General features: G+C 34.3%; 4 protein-coding genes across 7 annotated transcripts; 2 read left to right on the top strand and 2 right to left on the bottom strand.

The window, feature by feature from the left end:
• The first annotated feature begins 524 nt into the window (after positions 1–524).
• Positions 525–2,120, top strand: LOC106131333 (S-phase kinase-associated protein 1). The gene is made up of 2 exons (XM_013330410.2): positions 525–661; positions 788–2,120. Exon 2 carries the CDS (start codon positions 788–790, stop codon positions 1,274–1,276), a length of 489 nt encoding a protein of 162 aa, XP_013185864.1. The 5' UTR covers positions 525–661; the 3' UTR covers positions 1,277–2,120.
• Positions 2,121–2,228: 108 nt separating this feature from the next.
• On the bottom strand, positions 2,229–3,647 carry LOC106131332 (uncharacterized). The gene is made up of 2 exons (XM_013330409.2): positions 3,120–3,647; positions 2,229–2,622 (listed from the first exon to the last, which is right to left on the bottom strand). The coding sequence occupies exons 1-2, from the start codon at positions 3,443–3,445 to the stop codon at positions 2,394–2,396; spliced, it is 555 nt and encodes a 184-aa protein (XP_013185863.2). The 5' UTR covers positions 3,446–3,647; the 3' UTR covers positions 2,229–2,393.
• A 553-nt stretch (positions 3,648–4,200) lies between these two features.
• On the bottom strand, positions 4,201–8,851 carry LOC106131331 (mitochondrial ornithine transporter 1). Of its 2 annotated transcripts, none has more exons than XM_013330408.2 (7): positions 8,497–8,851; positions 7,617–7,758; positions 6,657–6,901; positions 6,206–6,352; positions 5,819–5,951; positions 5,343–5,540; positions 4,201–4,685 (listed from the first exon to the last, which is right to left on the bottom strand). In XM_013330408.2, exons 2-7 carry the CDS (start codon positions 7,684–7,686, stop codon positions 4,564–4,566), a joined length of 915 nt encoding a protein of 304 aa, XP_013185862.1. In that variant the 5' UTR covers positions 7,687–7,758; positions 8,497–8,851; the 3' UTR covers positions 4,201–4,563. The 2 variants fall into 2 exon arrangements, with proteins under 2 accessions (XP_013185862.1, XP_013185860.1); XM_013330406.2 differs by having other exon boundaries at positions 8,339–8,851.
• Positions 8,852–11,977: 3,126 nt separating this feature from the next.
• On the top strand, positions 11,978–18,271 carry LOC106131245 (histone-lysine N-methyltransferase KMT5B). 3 transcript variants are annotated; one of them, XM_060944593.1, is made up of 3 exons: positions 11,978–12,499; positions 13,020–13,352; positions 13,659–18,271. In XM_060944593.1, the coding sequence occupies exons 2-3, from the start codon at positions 13,032–13,034 to the stop codon at positions 15,417–15,419; spliced, it is 2,082 nt and encodes a 693-aa protein (XP_060800576.1). In that variant the 5' UTR covers positions 11,978–12,499; positions 13,020–13,031; the 3' UTR covers positions 15,420–18,271. The 3 variants fall into 3 exon arrangements, with proteins under 3 accessions (XP_060800576.1, XP_013185719.1, XP_013185720.1); XM_013330265.2 differs by having other exon boundaries at positions 11,979–12,711; positions 13,659–17,797; XM_013330266.2 differs by lacking the exon at positions 11,978–12,499 and having other exon boundaries at positions 12,775–13,352.
• Positions 18,272–18,327: the final 56 nt, after the last annotated feature.

The raw sequence follows: 18,327 nt of genomic DNA on the forward strand, positions 1-18,327 counted from the left end.
TTTTTCCTAATTTTTCAATTAATGTCAAAATAAACGCCATATACATTATATCAATAGATTTATTCATTAAAAATAAACAACAGAAACAGTAAGTTCTTATATAATCAACACAAATTAAAGTTTTTAACAATTAAGTTTAACAAAAGGTACTTTCAGCAACGAATAATGAATAACATATTAACCGAATGTTGGTAAAATACTGTTCATCGACTTACTCCATCTAGAGAATGATTGATTAAATGAATCATCTAAACTGTTTTAAAAGCACAGAAAGAATGCACAGATGGCGTTAATGTAATATTATGGAGCTATGATAGTATTCTTTGGCAATTTGCGTTCGGGGCTCCAAGCCAGAAGACAAAAACGTAATGTCGGAGTGCATTTATTGCATGATTAAAAAAATCGATTTTAAATCGATTATTAATTTTAAAAAAATCACGTATAAAAATCGATTTTTATTTAAAAAAAATCGATTTTGATCGATTTTTTCCATAATCGATTTTTTTTTCACATTCCTAGTCCCGTCCCGGTCTCCACTCCAATGAGCAATCGCTCGCCACAGTTTGTTGTTTGTGCGACATTGGGATTCATTTTAGTTTCAACGATTGTATAGAATTTATCGAGATTTCTAGTGTCTGAATTGTTTATCAAATAAAGCAAGGTAATGTTGATTATATGTACCAATTATGTATATATATTTATTCCTGAAAATTTTAGATTATGCCTTGAGTAACTATTTTTATAATAAGATGGCGTCCCAATGTATTTTTGTTGTGTATTGTTTCAGATGCCCAGTATTAAGTTACAGTCTTCGGATAACGAAGTCTTTACGGTAGATGTAGAGATTGCAAAATGTTCAGTTACAATCAAAACTATGTTGGAAGATCTTGGGATGGAAGACGAAGAAGAAGAAGTAGTTCCTTTGCCAAACGTGAACTCCGCGATACTTAAGAAAGTCATCCAATGGGCCACTTACCACAAAGATGATCCACCATTACCTGAAGACGACGAAAACAAAGAAAAAAGGACGGATGACATATCTTCATGGGATGCAGATTTTTTAAAAGTTGACCAGGGCACTTTATTCGAACTTATTCTAGCCGCAAATTACTTAGACATCAAGGGATTGTTGGATGTTACTTGTAAAACAGTAGCTAATATGATCAAAGGCAAGACTCCAGAAGAGATTCGTAAGACATTTAATATTAAAAATGATTTCACAGCTGCTGAAGAAGACCAAGTCCGCAAGGAGAATGAGTGGTGTGAAGAGAAGTAACTGCATAATTTATTCAATCATATAGCTGCTAATTTTGGAATGAGACTTGTCGTGATTAGAACCACTGGATTACTAATTTGATCATTAAGCAATATTGGTTATAATGTACAATCAAACACATTGATGTTATTTATTTTCCCTGCTGTAGTATTTTAGATTAACTAATCCTTCAAGGTATTTGTAACCTTTATTTACTTTCTTACCTGCTATAAATTAATTACACACATGTTTTAATCATTCTCTTATTTGTATATCAACAGCATATCAACATACCAAAATTCACTGCAAATTCGCCTCTATTACGGCATCATAGTCACATTCTGGGTAACTTGATATGTGGTTGACTGTACACTTGATGTGATGTATTCCTGGTGTTTTCACCTCTGAGAGGAGCCCAGTAACTTGTACTGTTTGTGTTAGTACCTACACCAATTATTTTTTACTTCTTAATGCATGTGAAAAACTTTCAACACTATCTGCATTGGTGATAAGTTGATATTGTAGATTTGATTTTCTAAATAGGTATTTAACTTATTACCAATATAGTATTTTTCACTTTTGGGTGTTAGGTCAACTTATACATTGCATACTGATGTTGAGAAATTATCTACTCATAATTCCAGATTTGCATATAAAATTTGTTAAAATTTTAAGAAATTAAAAGAATCAATGTGAAAAAAAGATTTTTATCTTATATTTTGTCACTATGTAAATGGTAGTGAAGCATATATAAGGCATTTAACAATTTAATTTGATAAATGTTTGAGTAGATTTCAATTCTGTAAAATTAAACCATTTATGTATAATTTTTGTTTATAAAACACAATAAACCGGTCTAAACTTGGTTATTTTCCTTTTATATACCTACTGCCTCTCAAAACGAAGGTTTTACTTAGGTAGATACTTTGAGACTTACTCAGGAGTTGTGTAGGTCAGGACTTTTAGTACAGACTTCAATAATGTTAATTTATAATTATGTAGTAGGTAGGTAGGTACTTAAGACTACATTTTTGTTTCACAAATTGTGTCTTCTTGAAATGAAAATCTTATTGAATTAATTTAAGCAATACAGTTATATTAAAATAGTTAAAACTTAAAAAGAAAATGTTTATATTAGTTACACAATGCCATAATAATCATTGTGAACTGTAAAATGATGGTCAGGAATAAAAAAATTATCAATACATGTTAGTAAAGGGCTGTTAAATTTGCCGAGATAGGATCCACAGGTGGCCGCGCCCAAAACAAGCCCCGTCATGAAAGTCATTGCAAGGTAAAAAATTAATAAGTATTTGTTATGCTTCATAAGTAGCTCCCTGCAGTAGCAAAAACAATCATAAAGTGACCTGAAACAAAAACCGAGGTACAATACAGGCGAGCGCAAAATACCATAGGTGGCAGCTAACAAACTTATGTTCTTAGATTAAATGGTGGTTTTGTTATCAAATTTATTTTTACAAGGAATTTATAGTATACAATTTGATCGAAGAGGATGGTCTTAAACCTCATAATCTGTACTGCTACCATTTTGTATCGTACTTAGTCCCAAAAAGAAAAATTACATTATACATCACATCTGGAACCCGGTGTCTGTCTCTTACCACAATTTTGGATTGGGTAAATGATGTGAAACTCATTGCTCTACTCATAGAGCTTCTTTAGTTACTGATCTTAGCTTCCATATTTATAACGTCAATAATATTGTATTTAAATACGTGCTGTTTTAAGCTGAATAAAACTAATGTTCCTTATGGTTTTGTCTTTATTCTCGTATCAGTAAGTAAGATTTTTATACGATTACATCTGACCTGTCCTTTAGTGTTCAAACTTTAAAAAAAATTACCTGCAGCATCTCGGGTTTTCGCATAAAAGTTTATCTGTTTCGTCCAAAAGGCGATGTAGTTGCTGTTGTGCCAAATTTATGACCGGACACTTCTTGTGCAATATATTAGCCAAGTCAGCTTCTTGGTCGATGTCACAGCTACAACCAGGCGAATCGAACGCGAAACCGTCGCTACGAACCTCGCTGCGAGGAGATAACTCTGTAACTTCGATATTTGCGGTTTCTCTCGGGCTATGAACATCATGATCTTGAGAGATTCGTGCTTTATTTTTATAAGTCTTCCTGTTGTATCGATGAATATTTAGTATGCGATATTCTTCAGACATCAGTTACGGGATGCTGTTGCATTTAAAATAAGTAATCCAAAATACCTAGTGTCTGAATACTTTTCTATCTTCAATTTTTGATTTCCTTATCGTGACTAGATAGGTACCTGTCACACTGAGCTATATTGACATTTGTCGCTGGAAATTAAAAAATAATTACATTAAATTGATAATGGATCTAGGTCTTATAACTGTGATCTACTTAAGTTTAAGGTCAAATCTAGGTATACTTTGATGTAAATACTCTAAGAATTAGGTATCTACTTCTTTGATTTGAGTTAATGACCAATAACTGACTTGGGCTTTCAAGTGTTCCTTCCCGCAGCGTTCCCAGCTACCACCGATTAGCCCGCGACCAAAAGCCAAGGTCATTCTGTGTATAAAATGAAGTCATTGGCAAATCTGTACAGAAATACGGTAGGTACCATTCTATCTCAGAGTTGTGTCTCTAACAATGCTTCGCAGCCTGGGGTCTGCTTTTCGACACTTTTGCTTCCACTTTGCCTAGTCTGTAGCGTCTTCAGTTCAAAAAATTCAAATTCAAATTAATGTAGGACTATTACTACGATTTCTATGGTCGGGCTAGCATGGCAGGCGCACCGCCGTGTTTATCGTGTAACAAACAATCACTGTTTCCCTTTTTATTATGACGAAAATGGGCAGCGATGGTATATCGAACGATTGTACAGGTCAACGCACACGCCGTGCTAGCCCCGCAGGATTAACAGAGTATAAAAAAATAACAGTTTGTAACAGTAACGATATATATTAGTCAATATCTAATAACTACAGTTACTTAAAGTTAATTTTGGTCTGGAATTTACTATCACAACTTTACAGAAATTGTTTTAGGGACTTTAATACAGAAGAAATGGAAAAGCCTCTTTCTACTGAAAAGCTTTGCGTAAAAAAATATTCGTCTAGTTACCAAAAGGACCTTAAGAAGTACATACGTATAAAATGTAATTGTATCCGATGTCAAATCTAAAATTTTAGTTTTAGTTATCACACTACAATAATCGCCTACAGAGAAAATTGACCCTCTTATTTCTACAACATTTCCCTGCAGTCTTTATTCATGGTCTCTTTCTTGTGTATCGAGTCCCTAATATTTTAAATCAGTCGCCGAAAGATTGATGCATCCATTTCTTAGAATATTCATACACGACGAATAGCGCCGCAGTAGCCGGAATGGTCCTCACTAATGTTGGTTTGAGTCCGTTATACAACGCCAGGACACCTGCAATGTAATATTATTAAAATTCAAATATCGATGCGTGTCATAAACAATTAACACAAATTGAATGAATAAGTGTCACCAGCATACGGGGCCGATAAGACCAACAGATGCCAAAAATGTAATTTTTTTGTATTTGTATTTGTGTATGTTTATTCTCGCATAACATCACGCAAACTACATCATTATTTTATTTAATGCGGTTTCTCTGATGAGTTAAGGTGCGTACAAATTACAAAATATAAAATGTTAAATGTTATAAAACATGTTTCAGTAATGAGGATACAAAATGTTATAAAACGTGTTAAGTAGGTATTAAGTTATTTAACAGGTTATAATGTAATTTTCAAATGATATAATCCTATTCGAGATACGATGGATGCTAGGCGCGGAGCCGGCGAAGTAGAAATAGGTGAAGTAAATCTTTGAAGTGAACATAATCTTTATATCACCCAAAGTAAAAAACTTATAATAAATCCATAATACATCATTCATTAAATCATCATTGCCTATTTGGAAATTCACAAACAGCATACATCCATCCATATGATTTATTGATGAAGATGTACTGAAGTATATATTTAAATGTGATGAAAATTGAAAATGTGAATCAATATAAAATATGACAAAAAGCTTGTATTAACTAAATAAAAACTTTACCTTCTTTCTTAATAATTTCGTAGCCAACATTAAGGAACTTTTGTTTCCTGTTGGATATTTGAACGCGAGATTTGATGACGTCTGTCGGGAATATGACAGTCCAAAGAACAAGCCCCCCGACCGCTCCTGCTATCATTGTACGTATGAAGCCGATGTCGTCTTTAGACTGGCCTGGTTTTGTAAGTAATTCTCGGGTACCTGAAAAAATAAAAGTCTTAATAACTAAGCATCTTAATTGTTTTTGTTTGTTTGTCGTATTTGTAAGTTAAACACAGGTGACACTGGTCACAACTAGATATGTTTTAATCACACTAAATATACTTTAATTTACATAATTTACATACATTCATACAAACGGTCTCAAAAATACCAATAGGCCATGTTCAGCTGTTTGGCGTAATGATAGGTTGAGATTCAAATAGTGACAGGTTGCTAACCCATCGCTTAAAAGAAAGATACCAGGTTTATAAGCCTACCTTCATATCCTCCAAAGAAAAAAAAATATCCTGGCATTTCTCTCATAATTGTGGGAACCAGGCCGCGAAATAACCCTTGTATGCCGTACTGTCTAAATATTTGTTGCGTCAGTTGGAAAGGCGTCACTTTGACCTGGCGATAACAAGAGGGGTGTGAATCTTATCTATTATTATCAAACACAAATAAGTTGACTATCGACATAATATGATAAGCGCAGCAAACTTGTAAGCTTCTAGCTAGATGATGATCCTAATGAGATATCATTCATAAATAAAAAAAAAACAAAATAGCATTGATAAGTAATCCAAAATATTAATTTGGTATGTACATTTGATATCTAATTAGAACCATTTATTTGCATAATATGTACCCAAAAATCACCATACAGCAGTTTGTGGCCCTTGGACATTAACTTCTCGCATGGCTTGCAGTTGACACTTTATTAATTCTGTGGGGCAGAGAGTGAAGGAAGAAAAGAATGCTGCCAAAAAACCAGCTGATGCATTACCCAGTGTTGATAGTTGATCTACACTCTGAAAAATAATGAATTATCTTATGAGAGAAAAAAAGCCTTGTTGGGAAACCTTCACATTCAGGTAACTGTAAGGTAACCAGTTACCATAATCTATTCTGGTTAAAGTTCTTCATTAACCAGATTAAAAAAATCTTCCTTAATATGGCCTAGGACAGATTTTGCTGGATTAAATACAAATATATTTAATTAATTATTTGCAAACAACTTTGAAAGAGTTAAATTGAATAAAAGTAAACTCCATGTAAATAAAAAAAACAAGTAAGTACAGGGATCCATGTCAGTATCTAAAGAAAATATCATACCTCTGTCTCTGTTACACGACAAACAATTTTTTGACAGTATCCATAAGCAGCAAACAGCACTGAGTTCTCGGCAACATTAGCCATTATTGCAGGGGTTGTGCCTGCATACAAACCACGGACAATACCGTCATTTCGCAGGGTTTGTTTAAGGCAGTCCAACATGCCTTTGTAAAGATGAGGGAATGTTTGCATCTTTACTTTCACAGTGTCTAATGGTTGTCCAACATAAACAACTGCAATCCCACCTTCATAAAAAATATAAAAACAATTATTAATATTGCTAATGCAATAGTTTATGATACACACTCATCATAGGTCAAAATGCCAATACAATATCATGAGATAAGTTAAGCTATATCATACACTTAGAAAGACAAAGCAGTTATGTTAACAAAAATATGTATTTTCGTCTAATTTGCACCAGGTTTTTACTCCACTCTCTGAACCCTTCTGAGGGCATATAGGGGAAAATAAAATGAACACACTAGGCATATAAAAATTTAAGTAGCCTTAACATGCAGAAGAAAGTTTTAAAATCAATTCAGAATATTAGGTGAATTTCATCTAATACAAGAAAACAAATTATTCTAAAATAATGAAGTATGTTTAAAATAGTTTTGGCCTTGCTGGGAAATGATTAATTAAACTCACTCCATCAATACAATTACATGAGGAGACAGTACCATTTCATTAGGGTGAATGGTTAAATCAACACAGGACATGGCAATTTAATATATTTTTACGCACAATTTTATTTTTAAACCATTGCTCAACTCTGCATGTTCGGGGCCCCGGGTTCGCCATACATTAGTAACCTTTGTTATTACTACTAATTTATAATTATCTCTGATAAGTAACTTGATTCGACTAATTGAGATTCGAATTCTATATTTATATGAGACACATATATTAATAGTAAAACAAAGGCAACATATGAAACAAAATTTAATTAGAACATACCTAAAGAACCAGCAGTGAAATCTATCACACCATTTTTCAGATTTCCAGATGCCTCTGATGAATGGACCATGATGTGATTTATTTATTTATTTATTAAACATAAGCCTCTTCAGTGCAGAAAATCCTTTGAAAAGGAATCAAGCTAGAAAAAAATATTATTTTTATATTAAATAATGTAAGGACTGTAGAACATGTTTTGTATGATGTAATTATTATTTTTGTATGTAAGCTTATAGCTTTATAATATTATTTTATTAGATTAACATTATAAGCAGGTCAAAAAATATCCTAAAGGTACCTTTAAGGAGATTTAGATAATGAAAGGTTGCTACCAATTGTTAATGTGTGTAAAATAGAACCTCATAATAAATTTTAATTACATCATTATGAGTTCCATCCAGTTTTTTTTTATTAATTTTATTTGTTTAAGCTTTTTGTTTATAATGGCACATATGTTTTAAGTCTTCATTTGGCTTTCTAGTTTGATTAAAAATTTGATACAAATCAAAACTAGTTGGCCAATGTCTTACTTATCTAGTGCCATCCAGTTAAATATGGCCCTTGAGACGCGATTTGTTAGACCATTGACTCTGTCAAACCCGTAAGGGATAAAGACATAGGTACTCAAGGGATGAAATAAATAAATAAAGTAATAATACAAAACTGACAGGTTATAACTGTTTTGGTAGTAAATTAAAACTAAGTATGTAGGTAAAACATACCGTATTATCCCTTTTTTCTGTTAAATTTACAGTATTATGTTGTTCGTTACAGAAATACTTTTTAACGCCAAAGTTGTATTTTAAAAATGTTATTAAAATGAAATCACACCGAAGCACCACCTATCACAACACAACGATTTCCAATAATGTTCACGTACCTCGTTGTTGTTCTTTTTGATAATGTTATTCAGTTCCATGAACTAACAAGAAAGGCAAACTGATTGAACTGAAGTAATTGCTAATGATTATGTTATCTGAGGATGATAACGAAACAAGGACGGTGTGATGTAAAACGTATGCCATCAAAAACATTCTATAAAAAAAGTAAAGTCCAAGTCCGATGTCCAAGTCGATCTATTTGTTTAAAACGTTAAATATGTTTAATATTGGCATGATAATAACTTATGTAAAACTTATGGCAGAAGGTCCTTTAAGTTGAGACTAAATATTATTAACCGACTTGGTATTACATGGATCTCACAACTTTTTACGGTAGAAAGACAGCTGTGAGACTTGGGACTTTTTACAGTTCAGAATGTTTTTGATGGCATCTCACTTCTTTTTGTAGAGTCCTACTATTTGGTACGATTTTCGTGCCGTGCGGTTCCCGGCACCAATAGAAAAAAGAATAGGACCACTCTATCTCTTTCTTTCCCATGGATGTCGTAAAAGGCGACTTAGGGATGGGCTTATAAACTTGGGATTCTTCTTTTAGGCGATGGGCTAGAAACCTGTCACTATTTGAATCTCAATTCTATATTAAAGCCAAATAGCTGAACGTCGCCTATATAGACGTGATTATATGTATGTATGTAGATATGTAGATTTTCGTACTTCAAGACAAGTCCAATCATGTGTTTCTCATTCCGTCGACCATTTTACAAGTAATAATGTTGTTCAGTTTCATGGGCTAAACACACCCTTGCCTACCCTTTACCACCTATCGTTATGCCTCATATAGTAGGTACCTATCATCACCTATTATTTTCTATTTTACAGTAATAATGATTCATTAACTGCAAATATAACCTTGTAATCCTGTACATTTATATGGGATTACAAAGTTATTCATGCAGTTGGTGTATTTAGAAAACTGGACCGAAATTACAAAATATTTAGGTTTTCCCATGATAAAGACACTAAACTCTATTTGTATTCTCAATTTTAAGCTTCTATGTCGGCTAGAAGTGCTTTAGACTTTTGATGATGGGTGAGTCAGTGAGTGACAAAATTCAAAAACTTTTAACAAGTTGTCATTCTTAAACTTCTAGTTCAAATTGTCTGAAATTTTAAATATACCTTGTTTATATAATGCCTGATTAGTTACTGGCTTCTTGTTTTATCCACAACAAAATTAAAGGGGGGTCGAAAATAGCCTGAATTTCTTCGAGGAAAGGATGGTACGGCCTTGCCGCTTTTTTTGCCCGACTTGGCAGGGGCACGGCAGTGCCCCCAGATAAAACACAGATAAGTAATAAAATAGCCGCTAATAGTTACGAGAAGATTGTACCTAGGCAAATGTCAATGTGACACTTTTGACAAAACTTGATAGCTCGCCACACTATATGTTATCAATTTTTTACAAGTTTTTTAGCATGCGATATCTCTATTTAGTTTGTGATTAAGACTGCCTGAGAATCTAACTGGACTGGTCACTATTAGTTACATCAGTCTGAAAAACCCAACGCTTGCTCAGTCGCACACAATCTGTAGGCGTAGGAATTGTATGGCACGTGTACCTACTTTCAAAGCCCCAAAAAATATCATAGTACCCGTAGCACTTGCTACAATAACTTTTTCTAATAATAATAATAATGTTGGAACCTCAATTTTATCTAAAATTTATTCAATATTCAAATGGAAGAAAATCTGTATAAAGAAAGAGGTGACTAAGGGATACGTTAATAAACTTAAGATTCAGAAGCCATACAGTACAGCTGAACGCCTATCAGTCTCTTCAAGACTGTTGGCTCTGTCAACCCCGCAAGGGATATAGAAGTGACTATATTCATGTATGTTTGTGTCTATGTTTTTTTTTGTTATAAGTAATAAATATGGAATCTCTCGATATACATTCAGTCAGAAAAGTATCGGGAATGGATTATTTATTTATGGTTCCAAATTCAAATTTTTGTTTTTTTTGTTGTTGTTAGATTGGCACAACTGTTTTCCAGTTTGGCGCGGAGTTTGAGTTGCATCTGTTGTTTACATTAAATACAGTGCTATTTTTAGTTATATCATATCTAGTGTGTATTGCTAATTTCATAATGGATAAAAACATCGAACAAAGAGTTTGTCTTAAATTTTGCATTGCCAATGGAATATCGTGTTCGGAGTCACTGAAAATGTTACAGAAGGCTTACGGTGAATCGACTTTATCAAAAACTCGTGCTTATGAGTGGTACAAAGCGTTCAAAAGCGGTCGAGATGTGATGGAAGATTTGCCTCGCTCTGGTAGGCCATCAACGTCTGCAACTGAAGTTAACATCGCAAAAGTGAAGGAAATAGTGACTGAAAATCCTCATTCAACTTTGAGAGAGATAGCCACCGAACTTTCTGTATCTCCCGAGTCGATCCGTACCATTTTAACTAATAATTTGGGTATGAAACATGTTGCCGCTCGGCTAGTCCCAAAAGACCTGAATTTTTTTCAAAAACTCAATCGCATGAGAGTCGCTGAGGACATGCTAGAACGAGTCAATTCCGACCCAACATTCATGAAACGCATTGTTACTAGTGACGAGACGTGGGTTTACGAGTTTGACATGCAAACTAGTCAACAAGCTTCGGAGTGGCGCCTTCCAACTGAACCGAAACCGAAAAAACCACGCCAAAGTCGTTCAAAAGTCAAAGTCATGTTGACTGTTTTCTTTGACTATCGCGGTGTTGTGCACTCGGAATTCTTGCCGGAAGGTCAAACGGTAAATAAGGAATATTATTTGAGTGTTATGCGGCGTTTAAGAGAGCAAATCCGACGAAAAAGGCCAGATTTGTGGAAAGAAAATTCTTGGATTTTGCACCATGATAATGCACCTTTGCATAAGGCCATCATTGTGAACGTATTTTTAACCAAACACTCAACAAATACCATCGAGCAACCACCATATTCACCAAATATGGCTCCAGCCGACTTTTTTCTTTTTCCTAAACTCAAATTACCACTTCGTGGCACCCGTTTTCAATCGGTAGAAGACATAAAAGAGAATTCGCGGCGAGAACTGACCTCAATTCCGGAAACAGCGTTTAAAAAATGTTTTGATGATTGGATTATTCGTTGGCGTAAGTGTATCGTTTCTAAAGGAGCATATTTTGAAGGTGATAAAATAAATTTGGATGAATAACAAACAGTTTGTGTATTATTGATCTTTTCCCGCTACTTTCTTGACAGAGTAGTAAATCAAGAATGCGTTAAATTATGTCCTTGTGGCACAAGCTATTTTCAATACTTATTAAATTTCGCATTGCATGATTATTAGTGTATGTAAGCGTAAACATCAATAAGCACGCCATTTACTTGATAATATAATACACATGCGTAGCGAATGGACACATCCAATCCACCCTCTGCAAACGTAAGTACAGACTGACTGAACGGAACGGTCTGTCTAAGTCTTATTTATCACTCGTCAAGCCCGGTCTAACAGTCGAAATCAGTCTCAATATTGCTCAATATCAACAAGTCTAATAGAGGCATTAATCATTGTGATTATTACACGAATAAAGCATTAATATGAATGTGAAATTGTGTTTGTGTGTTCGCCTTTCACGCTGTACCGGGAGCGATGATTCGGTTGTATTTATGCTCTGATCCGTGAAATCTTTTTTTGCGAATATGATTCTTCGTTGCTATTGACTTAGGGTGTCACATTCTTTACTATGATTGACAGATTGAGTGTGACGTTAGTGATGTCGCCATAATGTCAAAATCTATGAACCGATTTCCATGAACTTTTGCATACCTATAGAGTGTAGTATGAAGAAGGACATAGAGTACTTTCAAGGCGGATGAAAACTAGTTTAAATAAATCTAAAGGAATCTTAACAATAGTAGCAAATTGTCGTAGTTACATAGATACGGCAACACAGAACTGTCTGTTTCACAAAATCCAAAGAACTTTTCTTTCATTGGAAATTGGAATTGAACGAACGAAAGGAAACATGGTTGTTTTTCAGCATTCATATTATTTTAAACTTTGTCTGTTTTCATAGTTATTCCTTTAATTAATTATGAATGAAGTTTAGTAATTGACTTTTGGAAATTTGTTATGTAAAATAAATGTAAATAATCTAGAGGTTAGCGTCATAAAGTGCTTGTAGATAGAAAGTTTGTTAATGGAAGAAAAAATGATTTCTATGCGAATTCCATGATTTCAGTAAGTGGAGTTACTAGTTTGTTACTTTAACTCAATATTAATTATATAAAATAACTTTGCCTTTTGTCATTTATCATAATAATAATGTCTATCTTTTGACGTGTCGTTCCTTTTGCATTCATGTTAGGCCGCCATGTTTGTCCTTTTATAATTTAGAAAATCGTGGTTATTGTTTGAATCTCTTCCTTTACCTTACAGCAAAGCAATAATTGACTTATATTCATCATCTTTTAATGTGCTACAATATTGTTAATGAGTGCAGTTTGATGATAAAAACGGTTTGAAAATAATTTGTATCCTTTGTTCAGGTGTAGTTCAGAATGGTTGTTGGTTCAGCAGCATATCCTGGGAGGCAAGTGCTCCACAAAATGCAGCCTATGGGCATGACACCGCGTGAGCTCTCTGAATATGATGACTTAGCGACCGCCCTCATAGTGGATCCTTACCTCAACATTACCACCCATAAAATGAACATAAGATACAGACCTTTGAAAACAAACAAGGAGGAGTTAAAGCAAATAGTGAAAGAATTTATACAGACCCAGGATTACAATAAAGCATATTCAAGATTAGCCAGTGGTGAATGGATGCCTAGACATTTTAGTAAAAATAAACATCAACAAAACAAATTGAGAGAACATGTAAGTTAAATATTTTGGTCTATAGAATAGTCACTTTTAAACTAATATTATCTACAAAAATATAATTCTAGAATCCAGTTTGGGAAAATTAAAAAAAAAAAACTTATAGTGAATAATATTAAAAGTGTTAATTCTTATTTATGTAACAGAAAGAAGGAAGGAAGAAGATATTAAGTTAGAAAGGTCCAATTCCAATCCAATTGACTAACTTCATCTGCATACTTGTCAGTTTCCTTCCTTGCCTAATTAATTTCTTCTTCCAATGTCAAGTAAACTCTGAAAATGGAAATGTTTCTTGGTTTTCAGATATACCGTTATCTTCGTGTATTTGACAAGAAGGCTGGTTTTGTTATAGAACCATGTTATAGATACTCCTTAGAAGGCAGGGTTGGAGCAAAAATTTCTACTACTAAGAAATTTTTTAAACATGAAAGAATAGATTTTTTGGTAGGTTGTATTGCAGAGATGACAGAGGAAGAGGAAAAACAATTGCTTCACCCAGGCAAAAATGATTTTTCTGTTATGTATAGTTGTAGAAAAAATTGTGCACAGTTGTGGCTTGGACCTGCAGCATATATAAACCATGATTGCAGGCCTAACTGTACCTTTGAAGCTACTGATCGTGGTAAGGCATTTGTTCGTGTTTTAAGAGACATTGAGGTTGGGGAAGAAGTTACTTGTTTTTATGGAGAAGATTTCTTTGGAAATGGCAATTGTTACTGTGAGTGTGAAACTTGTGAGAGACGGGGTAAAGGAGCATTCTCTGTCAAAAGTCCTCACAATGATGAACAGGCTACACGGTATAGGTTTAGAGAAACTGATAATAGAATTAATAGAACTAAGGCTAAGCAAACACAGAAAATTAATGATAAGAATCCAGAAAAACCTCGAATGACAAGTAGACAAAATTCCAGTATTGTATCTCCTCTTAGTATGAAAGAAATGAAGCAGAGAGGATTGACGAAATATGACGCAGAGTTGTTAATAGCTCAGGGATGTATTGCAGATATTGTTGATGGATCTGTTAATAAGCAAGCTCAAGGTAGCCGTGAATCATCTGCTTCCAGTCGTGGCGAAAGGTTACGGCGGCGGACAGATAGCAATCGCACAACAAATGGAGTGCTACCAACTACAAAGAATCAGAAACGTGGGCCCCCTTCAAGGTGTTGCAGCACAACTAGTTCTCGTAGTAGTCGTGATTCTCATAATGGTATTGTTTTGAGAAGTCACAAACGTTTACTTGATTCTTGTGCATTAAGTAACTGTGTAAAAATAAAGAATAAGGAGGATGCCGAAGTAAAATTGGAGAGAAACCTTCATACTCCAAAAAACGAAACTGAGTTGCCGAATTCAGTAGTAGCAGAAAAAATAGTTATAAAGTCAGAACCCGTGAATGAAATTTTACGAAATAAGTTGATATTAGAAGCAGATTCTGTTGATAGTAAAATGGAAAATAAAGAAGGTCAATGTAATGTAAAAGAATCTCTGTTACAGACCATTGAATTAAGTTCATCTTCAGAAGTTACAATAGAACATCTCTCTTGTAACACTGAGCCAGATAAGAAAGTTGAAGAAGCTGAAAGTGTGAGTGATACGTGTTCTAAAAGTGAAATTTATGATTTTAGAGAAAATGTTAACCCTAGTGATTTGAATGATTGTAAATCGAGCAAGAGTAACAAAATAGATGGGTCTAATAGAGCCCAAGAAACTAAGAAAGAATTGGATACAGGACCTCCTTGGTTAGCAGACAATTCTAACAAAGGCAGTGAGTATCCTTGTACACCACCAAGGAGAGGGTTAAAATTAACTTTACGTGTAAAAAGGAGCCCTGTTGTGGAAGAAGTAATGGATTGTGGTTCCACAGCAGAGGTTCCAGAGTATGAGGTGTTGCGGTTGGAAGGTGTAGATCCTGAGACAGTGCGCCGCATGAAGAAGCGACGTAGGTCAAAAGAGCGACATCGGAAGCACAGTCCCATCCGTCCCCTGCTTCCTATGAAACGTTTGAGGTTGATTTTCGGCAATGAAAGTCGTACTATTGACTTGCCTCCTGCTATATCAGCAGACTGACCGCAAGTACCTTATGGATATGTCTCCACCGTTATTATTCAATTATTAGTTTAATTTTCACTGACTAGGATATTATGTCTAGTATTTATTTTAATGATGTGAAATCCTGATTTTAAGTATTTGTGTGATAGGCATCAAACTTATGTTTGATGATTCCAAGAACATATTTATTAAAACTAAATTGTTATTTCATTAGCACTAATTTATTGGGTCCCGAACTCTAGCTCCATATACATTTGTCAAATAAGTTTTAATGTAAATGTATGTATATTCTTATTCTTAATTCCATTTGTAATGGGAAATAACTGCCTTTAGTTTAAACAGAACTGAAATCACTTATTTGATGAAGAGTTACTTAGATCTGTTTTTCTGACTGCTTAATAAATAAAATATAGTGGAAGCGGACTTGTATATAGCATGTGTGAATGCCTTGAATTTGTATGTATTTAGTCAATATTAATTGGTTTTTCGTTGGATCATTAAAACAATGAATAACACCAAATGCAGACATTTGTTTGATTATGATTACATTCTTTAAATTTTGATGTTTATAGTTAAGTTCCTATTAACTACGTTGCTTGTAGGGCTCATATTTAGTGGCTAGAAATGCAGCCAGTGGTTGGGAATAGATCAAAAATTTGCTTGTTTCCTAATATTCCCAAGGGTGGGAAATCAGAATAACAAATTTTTAACAAACCTACGAGGGGGTTTGAAAAATTCTCGGCCCGTCTAAGAAAACAAAGATAAATAAACAAAAAAATATTTTTATTTTTCTACATAATCCCCTCTTGTCTCAATACACTTATTTAATCTATATTCTAGGGCTTCTATGCCACTCTTATAGGCCAATTCTTCCAACTCGTCAAAAAAACGTTCCGCCTCAGCCATGACCTCTTCATTTGTGGAAAATTTCTTTCCAGCCAGGTGTTTTTTCAAATTAGGGAACAGATAATAGTCCGATGGTGCTAAATCCGGTGAATAATGGTGATGGTTCAATACAACAAAACGCAGTTCATGGAGTTTAGCCATTGCAACAACTGATTTGTGCACTGGTGCTTTATCCTGATTAAAAAGGATTTTTTTTTTCGCCAATCCCGGGCGTTTTTCACGGATTTTTTCTGCTAATTTATCCAACAGGTTAGCTTAGTATGGGCCTGTAATAGTTTGTCCTTTCGGAAGGTAGTCAATAAAAATTATTCCCTTGTAATCCCAAAACACGGATGCCATCACTTTTCCTGCAGACTTTATCGCCTTGGCCTTCTTTGGAGGCGGAGAACCTCTATGTTTCCACTATTTTGATTGTTCTTTTTTTTCAGGAATATAATGATGTATCCAACTTTCATCGGTGGTAACAAATCTTCTCAAAAAATCGGCGGTATTTGACCTAAACAAGGCCAGAATCTCACTTAAAATTTCGACTCTGTTGAGTTTTTGTTCGGCGGTCAGCAAACGCGGCACCCATCTTGCCGAAACCTTTTTCATTCCAAGTTCATTGGTTAAAATATTAAATACCCGCTCGGTTGAGATCCCTATAGTGTCACTTATCTCTTGCACTTTTAATCTGCGGTCGTCTAAAACCATTTTATGGATTTTATCGATCATTTCTGGCGTGGTGGACGTTGAAGGCCTTCCGCTCCTAGGGTCATCTTCGATGCTTTCTCTGCCTTGTTTAAATAAAGCTACCCACTTTTTTATCGTCGAATACGAAGGCGCAGATTCACCTAAAGTGTTATCCATGTCTTCCTTAATTTGGCTAGGTGTCATATTTTTTTGACGAAATATTTAATCACGGCTCTTACTTTGGTTTTTTCCATTTTTCCGGTAGAGAGTCAGATTAGCTCAAACAAAAAATCGTAAAAAAATAAACACACAACCTATCACAATGAAATTTAACACACTTGTAAATAAAGAATCAATCTATCGAATGAGTATATTCTTATTTTTATTCTAGCCTCAAATCTAGGTTAGGCCGAGAACTTTTCAAACCACCCTCGTATTTTAAAACATAAGTTATTTTTTTCTCTGTTCACCGTGGAAATCATACCAGTATTTTGCACTGGTTCCTCCTCTTGGCTTCATCGCGCGATTAAAAAGTTGATATTTCGACTCTTTGAGAAATTATGATTTATTTCCAATGGATGTCGTAAAAGGCGACTAAGGGATAGGCTTACAAACTTGGGATTCTTTTTTAGGCGATGGGCTACCAAACTGTCACTATTTGAATATCAATTCTATCATTAAGCTAAATAGCTGAACGTGGCCATTCAGTCTTTTCAAGACTGTTGGCTCTGCCTACCCCGCAAGGGATATAGACGTGACCATATGTATGTATGCCCTCATTACAAATTCATGAATAGGATATAAAACTTACGTAGGTAACTACAGTTCATGTAGGTATAGTCTTAATGAACATTTGGATGAGAATAAGTAAATTGCATTTTATTGATTAGCAAGTTGTAGTTGTTAATTTATTAAACATAATCTATTCTACTCTCTTTACGGTTACGATAAACCAGCGGGTGGTGTTTTGTAGCGTTATGTAAATGTAATAAATATTATGGAAATATGAATTCAACAAAGAGTTTTAGGCAATATATACCTACATAATATAGGTAAATATATAAGTATATATAATATACCTATATATAACATGTATGTACTTCTTTTTCTATCTTAAGGTACTTGCACACTGGGCATCTTTCGAGCGGTCACGGTCATCGTCGCAGCGTCGACGTTGGTGGCACTATTTGCGACGATACTCAGTGTGGACATTCATTTCAGACATTTTTTGGTCTGTTTAGTTGTGTAGTGGAAAGATATTAACATCAAGGCAAGGCAAGGTTTTTTACACTCCTCCACCAAACCGTTGAATTTGTCAGGATCCTTTGAAATTTTTGCTAACCATATT

Source organism: Amyelois transitella, chromosome 6, assembly GCF_032362555.1.
Source record: "Amyelois transitella isolate CPQ chromosome 6, ilAmyTran1.1, whole genome shotgun sequence".
Taxonomy (NCBI): domain Eukaryota; kingdom Metazoa; phylum Arthropoda; class Insecta; order Lepidoptera; family Pyralidae; genus Amyelois; species Amyelois transitella.

Bases quoted from the DNA above. Each gene is read 5' to 3' on its own strand.
- LOC106131332 (XM_013330409.2), bottom strand. From the start codon at position 3,445: ATGTCTGAAGAATATCGCATACTAAATATTCATCGATACAACAGGAAG. The intron at 2,623-3,119 runs GTAATTTTTTTT...TTTTTGTTTCAG, and splicing joins GAAAACCCGAGATGCTGCAG to GTCACTTTATGATTGTTTTT.
- LOC106131333 (XM_013330410.2), top strand. From the start codon at position 788: ATGCCCAGTATTAAGTTACAGTCTTCGGATAACGAAGTCTTTACGGTA.
- LOC106131245 (XM_060944593.1), top strand. From the start codon at position 13,032: ATGGTTGTTGGTTCAGCAGCATATCCTGGGAGGCAAGTGCTCCACAAA. The intron at 13,353-13,658 runs GTAAGTTAAATA...CTTGGTTTTCAG, and splicing joins AAAACAAATTGAGAGAACAT to ATATACCGTTATCTTCGTGT.
- LOC106131331 (XM_013330408.2), bottom strand. From the start codon at position 7,686: ATGGTCCATTCATCAGAGGCATCTGGAAATCTGAAAAATGGTGTGATA. The intron at 5,952-6,205 runs GTATGGTGATTT...TGTTATCGCCAG, and splicing joins TCCAAGGGCCACAAACTGCT to GTCAAAGTGACGCCTTTCCA. The intron at 4,686-5,342 runs GTAAAGTTTTTA...ATTACATTGCAG, and splicing joins CGAAATTATTAAGAAAGAAG to GTGTCCTGGCGTTGTATAAC.